An 18,294-nucleotide genomic window follows, 5' to 3' on the forward strand; every position below is an offset into this window, starting at 1 on the left:
TTTCATATTTTGATCAAACATTTTAGTGTTGTTTATTTATATACAAGTATATTTAACTCTTATTCAAGCTAACACCCATAATCAATTAACATGATTGTCATTTAAAAGAATAGCACATGATGCAGATCAATAACCAAAATGGCCTTTTGACAATTTACATTCATTATTGGTGGTACTTAAACATAGACACATAAGTGAAAACATATATTATAGAAGCTCTAGTTATTTAAGCATGTTAACATCATCAGACACAACAACGTAAACAAAAGCTAAAAATAAAAATATGAACGTTGTTCTGGTTACTCATTTCAAAGTCCAGAGACAAAGGCAGGACCAGAATAGATGGAGACGAGGACCAGTTGTGACCAATAACAAGTGAGGAAAGTTTGGAGACAACTCAGAAAGTCAACATGGTTTAAAAATTTTCTTTGTAGAAGTTAAAGCCAAACTGCTCACACTGAGCTTTGATGTCTTTGGCCAGAGCAGGAGAACCACAATAAAACACATGGACCTTGCCTTTCTTTTCTTCTGACACCTTCTGGAACACCTGCAGATAGACAGAACATCAAGAATCAAACATGAAAGCTCATAAATCAAGCATTTGTATTAAAGTGCAAGACCAAGAGAATTTCTCACTTTCTTTAACAGCATAAATTATACACATTCATCTAAAATTTATGCTTTAAAAATATAATAGACGAAATGACATTCTTCAATGTATGCCTATGAGCTCCAGCCATACCTTGGCCCAGTCCGGCCTGCCCGGCTGAGTTCGAGTACGAAGTCCTGTGATTGAATCTCTCTTTTCTTTCTTGGCCAACAGATCCAAAGCCATCTGCAGACCAATGGCCTTCATGTCGTTCTTACTGAGAGCTGATGTCATGTACATGTGCATCTCCAAAAACCGTCCTGCAAATAGCCAAACGTAAGATTAGTAAAAGCTGTTTTAATTCTGTGCCATCTCCATCGTCTTCTCTTACCCTCTGGTTCCACATCTGCCTGGTCCATCTCCAGCTTTGTAAGGAGACTTACAAACCACTCGAAGGATTTCTGATCTCGGTTGATCCAGATGAAGTCCACCTGCAGGCAAACAAACCAGATTTATGTGAAGTCCCTATGAAATCAAGATGCTATTGTAAATACACTCTTGATTTCTTTGTAAGTTATAAGCATATAATAATATCTTCTTACAGGAAAAATAACAAAAGTGTACGTCACTTTTCCTGTCCAACAAAATCCCCCTCCACCTCATAACATCTGTTATTGATTAACATCAGTTTGTGAATTTAAGATGTTTACCCCTTAACCTATTCCGATGGAAAACACGCAGTACTCACCTTCCTCAGCTTCATCTCATTGTCTTTAACAGTCTCACACCAAGAGTAATTGGGGGATTTTGGGCAGTTTTGCTTTCTCATGCGATAACTGGCAACATGTGAAGAGGAATAGATGCAAAAACAGATTCTGCATAGCTTCTGTTATTTCATCATACGTTTTTATTATAAATGTGATTTGTGAACGGAGAGGCTCACCGACACACGATGCTCTGTAAAATGGATGCGAATGGAGTAATGCCGATTCCAGCTCCGATGAGCACCGCATGCTCAGACGTAAAGATCTGTCGGGTGGGGGTGCCAAAGGGTCCGTCCACATAACACTGCCATAGATGGATAATAATGATTCAGATATGAGGAAAAAGTGAATTTCCTAATATGAATTTAGATGCAACAGTCATCTGCATTAGAGCTAGTCATTTATAACTTACCTTAATGTTACAATATCTGTGATTTTCACTTAATTTTGCGGAGAGCTGCAAGATGACAAATTATATGTTGTCAAAAATGGTAATAAATTGGCTGTTATGGCCTCTAAAATATATGATAAATTCTCACTTCTCTGGTACCCAAACAGACGTCTCCCAGTTCCGCCTGGGTCACCGGATCAGGCTTTTGCAAGTCCGTACGGGTTCCACTCGATTGGTACAGGGTCAGTTCAACGTCATCGTCTTTATTAGACGCCACTGTCCTACTGCAGATGGTGGACTTTAAAAAGGAAAAAAATCTTATTTATTGCAATATTGACCTTAAAATTGTTGCAGAGGAGCCATGCAGGAAAATAAATGGGTCTCGATCATATATTCGTCATCAATAAAACATTACTCTAATGAACGGATTGAGTGGATGATGGAGGAAAGCCAGAACCTGTGCTCTCTTTTGGTGATGTCTGTCCCTCAGGCTGGCTGTGAGCCTTTTGTTGCTCATGGCTTGGCTCTCTGGATGTCTGAAATACTCGTACAGGCGGTTTGTCCACTGGCCCATCGAACGAATGTGAAGCCACAGCGTATCTGTTTAAATGAGGGAGTGACGTTGTTTCAGAGTAATGCAGCATTAACATGCAAGCTTCTACAGTACAGTATATGTTTTACCTTGCTGCTCAGGGGCGCTGCTGATGGTAAACGGATGCCACTCGTACTTGGCGATGACTGGGATGTTTATATACACATAATCTCCAGGTTTGAAGTGAAAGAATGGAGGTCTTTTGATAACCAAATGTGTTACCTATAAAGCACAGGTCAAAGGTGTGATTTGTGTGTGTTCTGCATATTTAGGGTAGTTTGCAGCATGCATGTGTATAGTGTGTACTCTATATAGATTAGCATGCAGTCTGCATGTGCATAGTGTATACTTTATATATAAGGTATTGGGCATGCATGGATCTACGTGCTGTTTATGTGCATAGTGTAAGTAGTGAGCAGCATGCATGTGCACTGTGTACTGTCAATATTGGGTAGTGTGCAGCATGCATGTGCTTAGTTTGTACTCTAATATAAAGTAGTATGGGTAGTATTCAGCATGCAAAGTGTGTACTCAGTATAGATTAGTGTGGAGTCTGCACATGTCCAGAATATTCTGTCTATACAGCGAAGTTTATTGCATGCATGCGCATAGTGTGTTCAGTCTTTACAAGGTATAGTAGTGTTTAGCATGCATGCACACAGAGCATATTCTATAGATTAGTGTGTACTCCATATAGATCCTCTGTACACGGTATTGTGCAGCATGCATATGCATAGTGTGTTCTGTCTATATAAATAAGTGTTCAGTGTGCATAGATGAAACTGATATCGCAGATGAGAAATACTAGGTTTGTATAATTTCATACATTCATTAGTTTATACAGCACCTTTGAGGGCAGTAGGTTTACTTCAACAATGTATAGTCCTCCCATGCGAGAAACCGCTATTCCGATCAGCTTTTCAATGAGGAACAGCACACCTGGCACCACAAACCACTTCCAAAAATTGGCACAGTGAACAACCAGCAAGGCCCAAACCCAAATATATAAAAGATGAGACCAGTAGAAGACCTGCACAAACACAGGACACTCCATTTTAAACTCGCTCACACTATATTGTATACATTGACCTTGTATAAACTGTTTTGTTAGCTAGTTATGAATCTGATTCGATGACGCCCATCACCTCAAAATGGCCACTGCGTCTGACGAAGGTACTGGAACACACCACCATAAAGCAGATGAGAACCTGCAGAACCACACCGGTAACGGAAGCGGTTCCATTAACCCAGCCGATGCCGGGACGGATGGTGAGCAGATACTCCCACATCTGGAACGCCCCATCATGCTGAGACATACAAGCTAAGAATGAAGAGAATATGTTTCAGTTCCATGCATTTGACCGTTCCATTCAACTTTTACAAATATGTTATTGCAACAAATTACCAAAATTCATGACGTGCGCTCCCGTGTGAACAATGGAGAAGATCAATGTAGCGTAGCCCACGATCTGATGGAGAAGAATGTTTTGATCTAAAGGCAGGATCCTCACCACCCAGGTCGCACGTAGCCAGGTCAGACAACGCCTTAACATGAGAACCTACAGGTTTAGTAAAGACGAAAACAATTAATTCCGGTCATTGTTGTGGCAAAAACAGTTTTTTTTAAAATGTGAAGCCAAGCTCACAATAATAAAAGTGCAGTTGAGGTTAAGACACTGCCCACAGCCCTTGGCCAACATGAACCAGGGCCCGCCGTGTGCATTCTTCAACATGGCAAAGATAAAGAGGAGAATGTTGAGGAGGGCATACAGACAGAGGAAGAACAGCTTGCGGCTGTTGTTGTGCCAGTACGCTCGCGTCAGGTAGCGAGGAGTTTTACGTTTGTTCTCTTCCAGATCAGGAGGTTTCAGCCAGTTGGCAGCACTGGGAGAAAAAAACATTTATAGTTATTCAATTATTCAGCGTGCATATCAACAGACGGTAACGTTTTGTTTGTTCGACAGTAAGGTTGCATGCAATCGCTTCAAAATTTTGATTGGCTGTCAATGTTTTATTCTTCATAAGCTGGAAAATGTCTTTATTAAAGTGATCGTGACAATATCATTCCTCTGTAAAGTTATGGACTACACTAATAAAGTTTTATAGTTGTCGTTCTTTATGTGAAAAGACCTTTGTGGTGCTTTTGGGTGGCTTTGAACACCATTTTACCCAAATTTGTTCAACACCGATTAAATTTACTTAAAGCGTAATGTTAACATTTCTGTCAATTGAAATGAGAAATAAATATTATTTGATAAACTGAACACTACCAAAACTAAACTAAACTAAAACAAACAAATCAATTAAACTTATTTAGCAATAAAAAAAATAAACAAACAAATAATAAAATGACCAAAATACAAATAAAATATTTACATAAAATTGAAAACAAAACTATGTTTGTAGGATTTGACACTTCAACTTGTCGCTAATAATAAATGTGATGCTCTGTAATGTGTATATTTCACCTGATGGTGAGGTTCTCCATAACTTCCGGGAAAGTCTCCAGCTCTGCCTTTAACTCCTCAAACGTGATGGAGCCGCTGTTGTCTTTATCGGCAGATTCAAACAGGGCAAGCGTCAGGTCGTCCAGCTTCTCCTCAGGGAGAGAGATCGCACTCTCACTCAGACAGGACTTGAGAACTGTTTTCAACTCATCCGGATCTATAGAACCACTGCCTATGAGCAGATCACCGCAGGAAGAAAGACGAGCTTAACATGCAGAATGAGGAGAAATGTATTTCATTTATTTATTCATAACTTACTCATTTTAAACCTGTGTGACTTTTTTTGCTGCAGAACACAAAAGAAGATATTTTGAAGAACGTTGGTGACTAAGCAACATTGGCCCCCATTAACATTCATTGTATGGACACAAACCACTAAGACATTTCTCAAAATGTCTTCATTTGTTTTCCACAAAAGAAAGAAAGTCATAAAGGGTTTGAACCTGTGATGCTTGGACCTTCCAGGAACATCATTCTTATCAACCAATCACAGCTTTGGATATTATATTGGTTAAAGAATGCTGTGCCTAAACTTTGATCTTGGAAGATCAATATTCTTTTGGTCTAAATCTCATGTGTAATTGTCAAACACACTCATTCTTCAGGGGTTTAATTGCGTAAATTTTGGAACAAAACAATAATTGATGTGCATATCTCACCATCCACATCATAGACCTGGAAGAGGAAACGCAGTTTGTCTGTCTCGCTGCCGTGGATCAAAAGATTCAAAGCTTTGAGAAGTTCATCAAGACTAATGGAGCCGCTTCCATCAGAATCAAACAGGGCGAAAAACCTCTCTGCGAAAAACGACTACAACAACAGATGACAAAAATATTATTATAAAGATGAACTTAAATAAAAAATGATTTAATGGCTTGATGAACACATGCTTTATATGAGTCATTCAGCACTAACCTCTTTTACTTTGAGAGCTGTTTTAAACTCATCCAGGTCGATTTCTTTGTCTTCTCCTGCGATGCTCTCAAACTGCTTGGTGACCCATTCCAGCCATCGTGTATCTTCATCCAGACTCATGTCTGTGCTCCACAACATTAACACACACACACGTCACATGGACTAGTATAATGTTGTCTTTACAAATTTTCTGCGCTTTGTACATTGCTGTCTATTGGGGGTCAAAAAGCTATCCATCTATCAAAGCTGATCTTCCCAAGATGAACAAAGGTGACTCATCTATGACAGAATATTCATTTTAACACTGAACTAACCCTTTAAGTGTAATTACGAGACATGATTTCACTGTTTATTACTATGTTGAATTCTTGTTGACAGATGTTTTTACAGCATTGAACAAATAAAACCACTCTGGCTAAACTTGTTATGCTTGATTTTAGATGTTAACTTATTAAACCAACAATGGCTTTTGGATGTAGAAGAAATATGGCTAGCTGGTTTAACTGGTTTGTGTCAATTGGTGCAACCAGTATTTTTCATAAAAATAAAATTATATTCAAGATAAAAAAAATTGAATAAAATCGAACAATTTAGCTTAGTGTAATAACTAAACTAAGGAATTTTTTACATAATTTGTCAAAGATGTTTTATCTCATGGTAATCATAAATTCCCTTTTTCACCTGAACATCATGTACCAGACTTACTTTACACTGGTTAACGATTCTTTAACTTTTAAACTTTTCTAGTATATTTTTGATTTGATAAACAAATGATAGAATTTTTTTGTTTATATCCACATGTCTAACAGGCCTCAAGAAAGAAAGCATTTAGACAGCAGTCTGATTCAAACAATAGATGGCTTTGGTCAAAGATGTTTTAAGCATATGTCCCGATAGATATTGAAGGAAATACATTTAGAGATAACTCAAAAAATACATATATTTTTGTGTGATATTTGTGTGAGTATGTTTACATTCTAAAATATTTTACATTCCAATAATTTGGCATTTTCAGGTACTTTTAAAACAAGATTTATATCTTATTTTTCATCCAGAAATATAGCTAGACATACATGCATATAATCCTTTTATATGACTGCAGACACATAATATACTGTACACAAAGCATGCATAAACAATTTTAACCTGTTTCTGCCATCCTTTAAAATTTCCATGTGTAGCTACAATGTGAAACAACAAAATCATTACCTTTAAATGTAAATCGCCTTTTGAAAAAATCTCTTTCGGCTCTTCTGTAATCGTTCTCACAGACAATTTTGAAAGCGGTCTCAATATGTTGCTGTCACATCATAGTTCAGTTTATTACCATTTAGAGGAAAGACGAGCGAGAGCGAGAGGCTGGACAATATTGTTATGGACATTCCCTATTGCACACAGCAGCTGCCCCTGACATCCCTGCCCCTGCTGACTGCCTCTCAGTATGGACCCATACTGCACTTATTATCAAACATAACACATACAAATGATTCATTGTGTATTTGTCTTAATATGAATGAATGGAGTTCCTGTAGCTCCACAGGCAGCTGTGATGCCAAATTCATGGGTTTGAACACAAGATAAAATGCACCTTAAACACAACATATTACAACAAAATTGCCAGTGTTAAAATGGTCGAAATTAACACTCGCAGTGTATAAATAATCAACATGTTAAGAGTGTGGATTATATAGAGACTATGCGTGTAAATTTGACGTGTGGATTATATAGACACTGTGCGTGTTAATTTGACGTGTGGAATATATAGACACTGTGAGTGTTAAAGGAGGCATGAATTAAAATCACAATTTTAAACCGAGCTTTTGTTATATAAGAGGGAATCGCATTCAGAACTGTCAGGACTGAAAACTCCCTTGTTACTGAGATAACATCTGTTATTGACACCATGCCCAGCGAACGGAATGCAAGTTTCTATGACGACATTGATAGGTTGAACACCACCTCCACAGAAAAATATCAACGACTACCTCTCTAGCCCCGCCCACTGGTTCGCGCATTACAATTCTGAAGTAACACAAGTAGTAACATGCCGTTAAAGATAGCAAATATTGTGCCACCCCTGGTTTTGGAAGAACACAGTCGCTGCAAAACCTTGCTTCGGATTCCGACTTTAGTAATGCGTTGTTAAAGTTTAATTTTAAAGACGTTCCAGCTCATGTGGGTAAAACATGGAACGTTTGTTCGATTCATTTCTCTGAGGATTCCTTCGTAAACAAGGCAGAGATCGACACTGGATTTGTGGAATTGCTTAAATTAAAAAGAAGTGCTGTGTCGTCAATATTGAATCCGATAGGAATGGCGCAGCAATCTAATGTGAGTAAAACATTTTTCTAATCTAAACATTTTTGTACTATGCGTCACTTTTGCTTTGTTAGAGATCGCTTGATGTTCCCTGAGCACTTTTCGCAAGAGATTAGTATTACATGGGGATCTATAGTCATTTGTAATAATTGCAGAGGTTGTCTTTAAAAGCATCTGAAGATAAAAGGGAAATTGACCGAGCCCATGAAAACAGAGTTCTAGAAAAGTTAAACATATTATGTGATCACGAAGACAAGGCCAGCTGTCAAAATATTTTTAATCTGTAATCTTAGATTCAGTTTTTCTGGCAATGGTTCTGTATTACTAATCTCCCAGCATCCCAGTGTGATGCTCTTACGCCTGGGAATGTTAGAATGAAAATCAAACATTTATTCAAACACATTTATTCACTAACATTTTAAAAGTGAATGAAGATACTGCATCTGGATGAGCAAATTTTACAAATACTTCATGTCTCAACAACAAACTTGTTTCCAGGACGAACACACCTTAACCAGCAAAAAGAGAATATATGTTAATGCATGTTTTTAAATGTGAGACACTAGGATAATGTAAAGAGGTGCCGGCTCTGTCACTCCAGCCTGACACGTTTCCGTGGCGATGGAGGCGGGTCCAAAGCAAAGGCTGTCGGGGAAGAGGGGCGGGACTCTGGGATGTATTCCATGCAATATTTCTCGATGTACGGCCCGGCAATGTTCCACACCTGAATACAACAAATCAACATGAGATGTAAAAAGAAACTGGAACTGCATATGCCTTATTATAAGAATATAAAAATAATGATGATTTGAGGTATTGCGGTTTTATTCGTAACCCAAATAGTGTAGTGTAAACCTACATTAAAAATACTATCCCTTGTCTTAGTAAGCACAACTTTAAAGAAACTGGGAAACTTGCCTTCTGGTCCACAAGAAGCCGATGCACAGCTTCAATATCTGGAGCCATGAATCTGTCTTTAAACCAGGGTCTGAACAAGACGAGAGGAAAATATGAATGACAACAGGTTTGTCAGTCATTAACCAGAAAGTTCAATACTTCAGGGGTTTTGAGGTTACTGTATCAAAGTTGGACATACTTGACTGTACTGCGCACAAGGTCGTAGACTTTCTCCAATGGGGTTGTCGTACGCAGGGGGCGTAGGAACTCAATACCCTGACACGCTGCTAACAACTCAATCGCCAGCACTGTAAGAAAAATAATTCCCAACGTATCCAAATTTATTCCCAATCACACAAATCATGTGCTCCTGAACCAAGTGTTACACTTTTTGATCGCATTGCAAATTCTTAAGTATTATCTACCATTGTATTTTGCGCATGTTGTGTTTCTTCCAAAAGGGGGCGCCATAACAGTATCAGTTTTGGTTCAATTGAGCAAGAAAGAATGTTAGCGTGTGAATGAGAGATACATAGCTTTGGACCTTGTTCGACGTGCTCAACCACTCGGAGGGCTTTGCGGGCCGCCCAGCCTCCCATGGACACGTGGTCCTCAGTGGCGGCGCTAGTTGAAAGAGAGTCAATAGAGGAGGGGTGGCAAAGCACTTTGTTCTCTGAAACTGTAGGGGGAGATGCATGTCTGTTTGGTTAATAGTTAACACAACCCAGAAGTGTATTGAGTACAGTTGACAAATTTTAATCAATGTGCACTGTTTATGTTTTAGGACACATAAAATACAATTTCAAGGCAGTGCATTTGAAATGCTAACCAAGAGCTGCGGCGGTGCAGTGGGCGATCATGAAACCAGAATTCAGGCCACCTTCGTTGACCAGGAACGCAGGGAGTTCGCTGAGCGATGGATTGCAAAGGCGTTCGATGCGCCTCTCGCTGATAGATGCTAACTCGTGCACCGCGATCGCCAAATAATCCAGTGCCTAGAAAGAGGAGATCATCAGAAGGGTGTTAGCGAGACCAACCGTCATTGACAAATAATGTTTTTGACAATAAATGACCTTTGCTGGATATTCTCCATGGAAATTTCCACCAGATATGGTCTCTCCTCTTTCTGCAAACACCATCTTAGTTGTAGTCAAGGCCAAAGATACATTCAAATTATTACAAACGGCATTAAAATTTCTGTACTAATATGCTGATAGCTTTACAGATGTCTCATTCAAGTTAAGACGTGAAAGGATACAGGATTGTCCGTGGCACTGTTTATTTCAGTATTAATGATTTTCTTGACAAACTCTATTGTGTCATTCACAATTCCATGGACCTGTAAAATTCAAGGCAAAACTGAAATACAATTTTGTTTAAATATGGATAATGATTGGTTATTGGTAATTTTAGACATGACCACTTTAAGCCTGACGTTACCTGCGGACAACAACGCATGGTGTAGGCGTCTTGAACCCTGTCGCAAAACCTGTGGCTCTCTGCACATATTTAAAGAATAAAATGAGTCATTCGCTTTATGACTAAACTGACTTAAATGGAGTTTCTTTGTTTACCTGCTATTTCAGACGGGTGGTGATCAGAATCCAGAAGGGATCGAAACCGCAGGGCCACCTCTTTCTGTCCTGGATGAGGACGGAGTTCATGGATGTCTGTAGGAAATTTGTGGAATGTAAAATGTTAGAAAACCTCAAGCAAACCCATGTAAATAAGTCGAAATCAGTGACACACAAATGTCGACAGGACATGTTTTGTCTTTAAAATGTAAAAATCCTTATCAGTTTTTGAAAAATACACCTGATCATATACAGCACATCAATATCTTGTTGACAAAGAAGCTACTGTTTGTTTTCCTCACCGCTATCAAAGGCTTTGGTGGTCCCCTTCAAAACCTCAAGGGTCAGGGCAGCGATGATGTCAGCCTGGCGGGCGATGGCCTCGGCCCTCTCCACGGCCTCTGCCCCCAATGAAGTGATCATCTGGGTCCCGTTGATTAAAGCCAAACCCTGTAAACAAAGATTAAATCTCCATCCAAAATCTCAAATGCTTTTAAAGTACATCAAGTTTTTATTTTCAAGATGCCATGTTTTTTAGAGCACGATGGATTTCTAAGGGGGGCTCTCCTAAGTTCACAAACTACGCCCGAAATAGGTCAAAGTCACGTTTCTGATCCACAACACAGCCAAAGAAAGTCAACAGAAGGAGATAAACATGTTGACAGCGAGGGGATGTACCTCCTTTGGTTTCAAAGATATGGGCTTCAGACCATGCGCTTCCAAGACCTGTTTCAACACAAAGGTCAAAAGAGTAAAGTTAATGCATTCGGTTAACCATCATCAAATCAAAGGTGACAGAAGACCCTTACATATTTGGCATCCGCCCAGCCGCTCTTGGGCGACCACATCTTTCCTTCTCCCATCAGGCCGAGGGCGAGATGGGAAAGTGGGGCGAGATCTCCACTTGCGCCTACCGTGCCCTTCTCTGGGACGTAGGATAAACAGGAAGCTGAGAAGAAAAAGGAAGGACACTCTTTATCAAAATCAACTCCCTGTGGAAGCGGTTCAAAGAAACCTTTTGCTAATATTGTTTCAAATTGAAATGGCATGTTTCTAAGTTTCATGTGGTGCTTTAAAGCTGTGCCAAAGAACCAAACAAAACCTTACAGTATTCATTTTTGTTAAACCATTGAGGAAATCATTAACATACCATTGAATGCTTGTATCATGATGTGAAGAGTCTCAAGAGAAATACCGCTGTAACCTTTAGCCAAAACATTGATCCTCAGAGCAAGAAGCATTCTGGTCCTTTCTGGAGTTAAAGGTCTTCCCAGACCTACAGTCACAGAAACAATAAACAATAGATTAAATCTATCAAAATGGATTAAGACTGAAGAATATGCAAGCAGATAGTTAAAATATGTATAAAATATATACCAAAATATAGCTGCAAGCAGCAATTACAGGGTCAAGCCCTTCAACGGCAAAAAGGGAAATACATGTGGAACCTTTCTGATTGACCCCTTACTATGACCTACTCACAAGCTGGTCTTAAGAAAAATAGGCATTCATTAAAATATTGTCACACCTGATGAATGCGAGCGCACCAGATTTTGCTGAAGTTCACTGTGAAAGAAATACAGCAGGCGTTATTTAAATTACATAGAATGTTTGAAAAATGTTTAAGGGTTTAGGAAAGGAGATGAAATATATACTTGAGCTTGCTGACTGGAATGACAGTCCGTGCAAATTTGCCAAACCCTGTAGTGATTCCATACACAACTACAGAAGGAAAAATAAAATATAGCCCATTTTAATAGGAATCATATTTTAAAACAAACTTTCTTGATTTGTAGTAAATTACAGTTTCTAAAAATGTTTACTTGTTCCCTAGTCCTGTCTGCATCAATTTCTTTAATCTTTATATTTCCTTAAACTTTCCAGATATCATTCTCACCCTTGTTTTCTTTCACAATGGTATCCAGAAGCTCTCTTGACTCCACAACCTTCTGTGCAGCCTCTGGGGTCAACTGTCCGATACATTTAAATTAACAAACACTCTTTACAAATGTATTTTCTTTTAGGAAATGCTCCGCCACAACAGACTCACCTTTATCTTATAGAGGCCTTTCCCTAAATTAACCAGATCTGTTGAGCTCAAGCTGTTTCCATCTAGAGAAATATACTGAACAAGGAGAGATATAAAATAATACATAGTTATTAATAACGATAAACAGAATTGAATGTCTCTGATACTCCATACTCACGTCATTTGGTTCTCTGTAGGCTCTTGTTCTGATTTTGTCATGTTAAAGACTTTCAAGACTGCAAATTATTTCTAAATGTTTGTAAAATCATAAAATATAGAACAATAACATGAAGGATACAGATGTGAAGCCCCGGGTTGGCTTGGTATGAAGTCTTGTGGCATAGTGTCCCCTTCAATAGCTTCAAAAGATAACAGTTAAATAACAAGTTATCAACTTGCTAGTCATGGTAAACGACTCTGAAAGAACAACCTGTCCAAAGTCAAAATCAAAATCATACTTTACAAACAATGTTCAAATCACAGTGCATGTAACACATTACCAAGCTCAACAAAGTCATTATCCTCCAGGACGTCTTCTATTATATCATCATTATCCAGCAGACCCAAACCCTGGCATCTTCTAACCCAAAAGCACACATCCTTGACCGGATGGATTCCTCCATTGTCGGGTTTGTTCTTAATGTAACGCTTGAGAGTTTCCATGCCCAGCCACTTAACAGTGCAGGTGACATCTTTACACGGAACGGTGAGCCACTCATCTCGGACGTGGACGGTGAATCGAGGCATCGCGCTGGACTGAACGACCGCAGGCTGCTACCAGTGGAGTGTCATGATAAAAGATGTTACACAAATGTCAAAGGACCAATCAAAAGCTGTCATGTGAACCCCTCCTTTTTGCAAAGAAGAGCACAGGGTTGTGTTTGAATATCTTATCTCTGCATCAAAGGTTTTGTTAAAATGGTCAAAATTGATACAGACAGTCAACAGGCTGAACGTTGGGCCAAAGCAGGCAATGGCATGTAGGGCCCTTAGGAGCTAAAGACGTCCTTCAAAATATCTGTCATGTAAATTATGAAACCAGTTTAAATTTTTTGGTGAACTATCCCTTTAAGGTCTTATTCCATTAGAATACACATTAGAAGGAATATTAATGAGGAACTTACATCTATTTTTTTCCTGTGTTCCAATGCAAAGGCCCCCTTTGTACACCCTTCCCCAAAACCCAATCATCACACAAATCTGTTAACTTTATTCGCTTTAAGGCAAATACAGTATATGATAGTAATTGTTAAGTCAATATTCAGCATGGTTTGGTAAGTTGGCCAAATCTGTATACACAAGCTCTCTCTCCAAATCCTTTGCATATTCTCACATCTCTGTTTCTGCGGGGCACAGACTCTCACAACTACATCATTCATTTCATCCTGACATTGGCTAGACTCCAGCTAGACTGAAAACACGACGTTAACGCGGACGTTTCTCCAGCCTGGGGCATGAAGCATGAGAGGAACCCCTTGTGTTAAAACACATCGCTCAGGTGGAAACCACTATCCACATGAATAATATTTGGGTGCTCTGAGGCCAATTACACTGTATGCCCGAACATAATATGTTTTTGAGGGAAATATACATTTGTGTGTGAATCCTTTGGATTTGTGGGATTTTTTTATTAGATGCATTGAGAATAATGAATTTAAAAGAAGTATACCATGAGGTAGTTCTATAGACCATGGAATTAAGAGTACATAGCATGAGATCATGAACAGTACATTTCATGCAGTGTGTTTTGTTGCCGTGTTTGTAAGTAAGCAGTCTGCCAAGTTGTTAAGCCGAAGGTGAATGAATTACAAAGTTATTGGCCGGGAAAAAAGGGAGTCGACTCTGAATCACACAAACGAGTCGTCCCTAGTCCGAGTCGCGACCGCCGCAGATTTACGTCACTACATATAGTCCCCGCCTACGTTTGCTAGAACTGTTCGTGAAAACTTCACTCTTCTTCCCCAAACACTATAACTCGTGACCCTCATTCCCGGTCAACCAATCACAGCCGACTAGACCATCTGACCAAGCACGTTAGACTGGAGAGATTGTGGAGAGATTAGACTAATCGCGGAACGAATCATTTGAGAGTCAGTCAAGAAGTAAGGTAAGAATAACTGCCTATTGTTGCAAATTAATACTGATTTTACATCTTCTGTGCACATAAACTTGTTGTTGAACACTCAATAAATCAAAGTAGGACCTTAAAAACCCCTAGTTATCTACTCTTTAAATAGAAAATAAGTGCATGAGTATGACATGTTACACGTGTAATGCATAAAATCCCTACAAACAACAAATGCATCGCAAAAGCATCTAACCTAAAAACAAAATAACTATTAAGCTAAACCTAACAACGTTCCCACGTCACATGATCTTTCCAAATGTGATCCCTTACGGCACCTTCCCATTCCTGTGTCAACCCAACAACATCACATTCCCAAAACTCCACCCTTCCTTTCCCCTCCTGGATGAATTCCAGTCACTCCTTGAAAGTCACCATCCCCTTTGCACAGCTCAATATTATCCGGTCTTGTTTTGATCAGCTTGACGAAAGTCTGAAGATGTTCTGGACGCAGACCGTTCTTCTCACCTGTCTCGTGGTAGCATTCACCGTCACCTGTGAGTAACTGGACTGTTACCCAATGCACGGATGCATAGTGTTGATTTGACAGAGCTAGGTACCACAAGTCTTAGTGTTTGGAGAAGGTGGCAAATCATTGCAGAAGTATAAAGATGTCAGATGATTTTTGTTAGATCTGCATGAAACATTTTTAATTGTTTTGCTTTTCGCAGTATTCGAAGGGACAGACAGTGCCGTTGTGTCGGATAAAAAGGATGTGAAGGCTTCCGATCCTCAAGGTGACCAAATCCTCCAATGTTCCATTAGATCTTTCTAAAGCCTTCTTTCACCTCATTCTTCTTCTTCGTCATCATCAAAGGTGCACTGCAGAAGATCTTCATGCCAGAGGCGGACGCCTCCAACTTTTTCAAACGGCGCAGCAGGAGGGCTACGAAAAGCCAGGATGAGATAGACGGTGAGGCTCTCTGCATGCGTGAAGGCTCTTGTAGACGCAGGCAGATCAAAGGTTTGAGTTAAGTGTAGGGCCAGTGAAGCAATCCAGGAGATTTGAATTTTATACTATGCATAAAAAAGTTAAAAAAGGGAGTAATGCATGTTATTATAATTCAACTTTATTGCCATCATCTTTCGTTTTCCTTTCTGAATGTTACAGCAACCTCACTTAAAGTTGTGCAATAAGTAAATGGACCGTTATGGCAAGTGCACAGAAAGGAAATAATTGTTTTGTCTAGCAAGAAAAGTAAAAATATAGAGGTGTTTAGTATTGGGCATCCTACATGTGCTTAGCGTGTGTTGAACCAGCTGTGATATTCATGGGACACCACAGCACACAGCAGGAGCCACAGGGCAGCCTGGAGAAACCAAACTTCGGCTCCTACCACTGCGGGAGGAGGGACTTTAGTGTTTATTCGCGGCTTTGTTTGATTTGGCCTGGTCTGTGGTTGTAAGTTTGCGATTATGCGAACAACAAAAAGGTTACACACTCAAATTCACTCACATGTGGGAGTTCAAATATCTGGATAGAAAGGGTAAAAAAAATTGTGCACTGGATAGACAATCTAAACATGACTTGATGTTTGAAAAGGTCAAGGATTAGTTGGCATGACATTAGTAACTCATCAAGGCTCCAAAGCACGGAATCATATCATTTTGTGTACGATCATATACTTTTACCTCTTTTTTTCCAAAAGGAGCAAAATTTATTTAAAAAAATATTTTTTTAAATGATCGGCATGCTTCATAACTATGTTAAAATTTTGTCTTAAAGGGAAACTACACCCAAAATTTTTATTTCTGTCATCATTTACCATACCTGTCTAAATTGTTCTGCTGAACACACAGGAAGATATCTGGAAGATTGTCAAATTTTACCCACCATAGTATTTATTTTCTTACTATGGCAGTAAATGATTTGTGAGATCTGACATTCCTCCAATTTTTTTCTGTGTGTTCAGTAAAACAAAGAAATTTATACTGCTTTGGAACAAGCAAAGGATGACAAAATTATGTCAGAATTTTCATTTTTGGGTGAAGTGTAACTTCCGCCACAGCCGATAATGTTATTATGAAGTACAGACCGTAATGACACAGCATTATACACAGCACTGAATGAATTGTAAACCATTGTGAATGGAGCTGTTGGTTGTATGGGAGTTTTGTAGCACCAACTAAAAGTTACATTAATTCATTACATATTTAGTTATGTTTTGAAGCTAATTTTAGAAAATGTAGCATTAGCAACCACTGAATCGTGCACAACAAGATCAAAGAACTGAGTTAAGGGAATGGTCAATATTTACTTGCCCTCTTGTCACGCAGACCCATTTTTGGAGACCTTGTTTGAGTCTTTTCCATGTAATGACAGTCCATTGTTACAAATAGACTAAAAAAACAAATAAATAAAAGCATCATTAAAGTAGTATATACATACAAGTATTCAGGGTTTTTTAAAACCAAACAGCTTTCAGCATATGAAAGTTTGTCTAATAATTTAAGTACAACAAAAGTTATTTACAACAGTAACTTCTGATCGTTGCCTCATAGGTCGTAGTATTTGGCTCTTTTCTGCCTCTCACACTTGTTTTGTCATGTTAGCTGAACAGAGGCAAAGACTGGCAGCAGATCAAAGGATGAGACAGTATCACGAGGAGCAGAGGAATAAGTTTGAAAACTACGCTGAAGAGGAAAATGACGGTGAGTCTCCAGTCTCTCACATTCGTCTAACATTCAGCAGCGTTTTTCACTGATGACATAACACAAAATGTAACATAAAGCAAAACTCTTTATTATTCAAAAGTCATTTTAAATCATTAGATAAAAACGTAGAACATTAACACAAAATTGTATAACATAGATCAATATTTTTCGGCCAACGTTATCTTTCTTTTTGACAATTTTTGTAATAATATAAATATAATACTTTTTTGCTCAGCTTTGCTGTGTCTGTAAAAACATATAAGCGCAATATGATTTCAAATGTGATTTTTTTACTGTTCCAGAGCAAGAGGAGCGGACAAGACAGAGCACAGAGCAGTGGAGAGAGTTTCATTATGATGGTCTTGACCCTCCTTATGACTACAACAGACACACAGTTTGAAACCTAGTTAACAAAGCAAGAAAATGGGTAAAAAGAGATAGAACAGTAGAGTGTTTTTGGTAAAAATGAAATGCCTATAAAAGTCTACCATTTAAACAGTTTTATGCATTTAATTCATGCAGCTCATGTATGATATTTCATATTATTTCTTTAAAAAGATGTATTTTTTCTATTATCCTAGGACTAATTATATAATACTTCCAGTCTTACATTATACTATAATATTTTAGTTGGCCCTATGTGTTTCTATGTATAGCTTAATAGTTCTGCTAGCAAAAACCTATCGTATTCTGATGAATAAAATATTATATTTTTATAGCATTTCAGAGCTTTACAAAATAATTAAAGTAAACATTAAATAAAAAAGTGCTTGCACACGTTCAAAATAAAATAGCACATAACCTGTTGTTCTTATTTCATTTTGTGCTAGCCCTTCTAATATTTGCTGTATCGCAACACTTTCAGAACACATGTTTGTCCCTTGTTTAAGGTACTGTCAGGCTTGAACAGAGACAACAATTATTTTTTATGTTAAAT

General features: G+C 38.5%; 3 protein-coding genes across 3 annotated transcripts; 1 reads left to right on the forward strand and 2 right to left on the reverse strand.

Moving 5' to 3' along the window:
* Positions 1-96: 96 nt before the first annotated feature.
* On the reverse strand, positions 97-5,892 carry nox5 (NADPH oxidase, EF-hand calcium binding domain 5). Its single transcript, XM_056740152.1, has 16 exons — positions 5,759-5,892; positions 5,503-5,653; positions 4,805-5,015; positions 3,983-4,220; positions 3,742-3,895; positions 3,482-3,657; positions 3,184-3,366; positions 2,426-2,558; positions 2,202-2,344; positions 1,893-2,042; positions 1,766-1,810; positions 1,533-1,657; positions 1,338-1,425; positions 981-1,080; positions 743-909; positions 97-547 (listed from the first exon to the last, which is right to left on the reverse strand). Exons 1-16 carry the CDS (start codon positions 5,876-5,878, stop codon positions 416-418), a joined length of 2,316 nt encoding a protein of 771 aa, XP_056596130.1. The 5' UTR covers positions 5,879-5,892; the 3' UTR covers positions 97-415.
* A 2,443-nt stretch (positions 5,893-8,335) lies between these two features.
* On the reverse strand, positions 8,336-13,358 carry hal (histidine ammonia-lyase). The gene is made up of 20 exons (XM_056739139.1): positions 13,078-13,358; positions 12,876-12,936; positions 12,756-12,783; positions 12,599-12,673; positions 12,446-12,518; positions 12,204-12,270; positions 12,077-12,114; positions 11,699-11,824; positions 11,358-11,497; positions 11,227-11,274; positions 10,851-10,998; positions 10,549-10,644; positions 10,415-10,473; positions 10,233-10,313; positions 10,048-10,113; positions 9,804-9,969; positions 9,519-9,653; positions 9,174-9,282; positions 8,996-9,065; positions 8,336-8,801 (listed from the first exon to the last, which is right to left on the reverse strand). Exons 1-20 carry the CDS (start codon positions 13,322-13,324, stop codon positions 8,670-8,672), a joined length of 1,965 nt encoding a protein of 654 aa, XP_056595117.1. The 5' UTR covers positions 13,325-13,358; the 3' UTR covers positions 8,336-8,669.
* Positions 13,359-15,141: 1,783 nt separating this feature from the next.
* Positions 15,142-17,978, forward strand: ucmab (upper zone of growth plate and cartilage matrix associated b). The gene is made up of 5 exons (XM_056740401.1): positions 15,142-15,199; positions 15,374-15,439; positions 15,520-15,615; positions 17,256-17,354; positions 17,660-17,978. The coding sequence occupies exons 1-5, from the start codon at positions 15,142-15,144 to the stop codon at positions 17,755-17,757; spliced, it is 417 nt and encodes a 138-aa protein (XP_056596379.1). The 3' UTR covers positions 17,758-17,978.
* Positions 17,979-18,294: the final 316 nt, after the last annotated feature.

Source organism: Triplophysa dalaica, chromosome 24 (assembly GCF_015846415.1).
Source record: "Triplophysa dalaica isolate WHDGS20190420 chromosome 24, ASM1584641v1, whole genome shotgun sequence".
NCBI classification, from domain to species: Eukaryota; Metazoa; Chordata; class Actinopteri; order Cypriniformes; family Nemacheilidae; genus Triplophysa; species Triplophysa dalaica.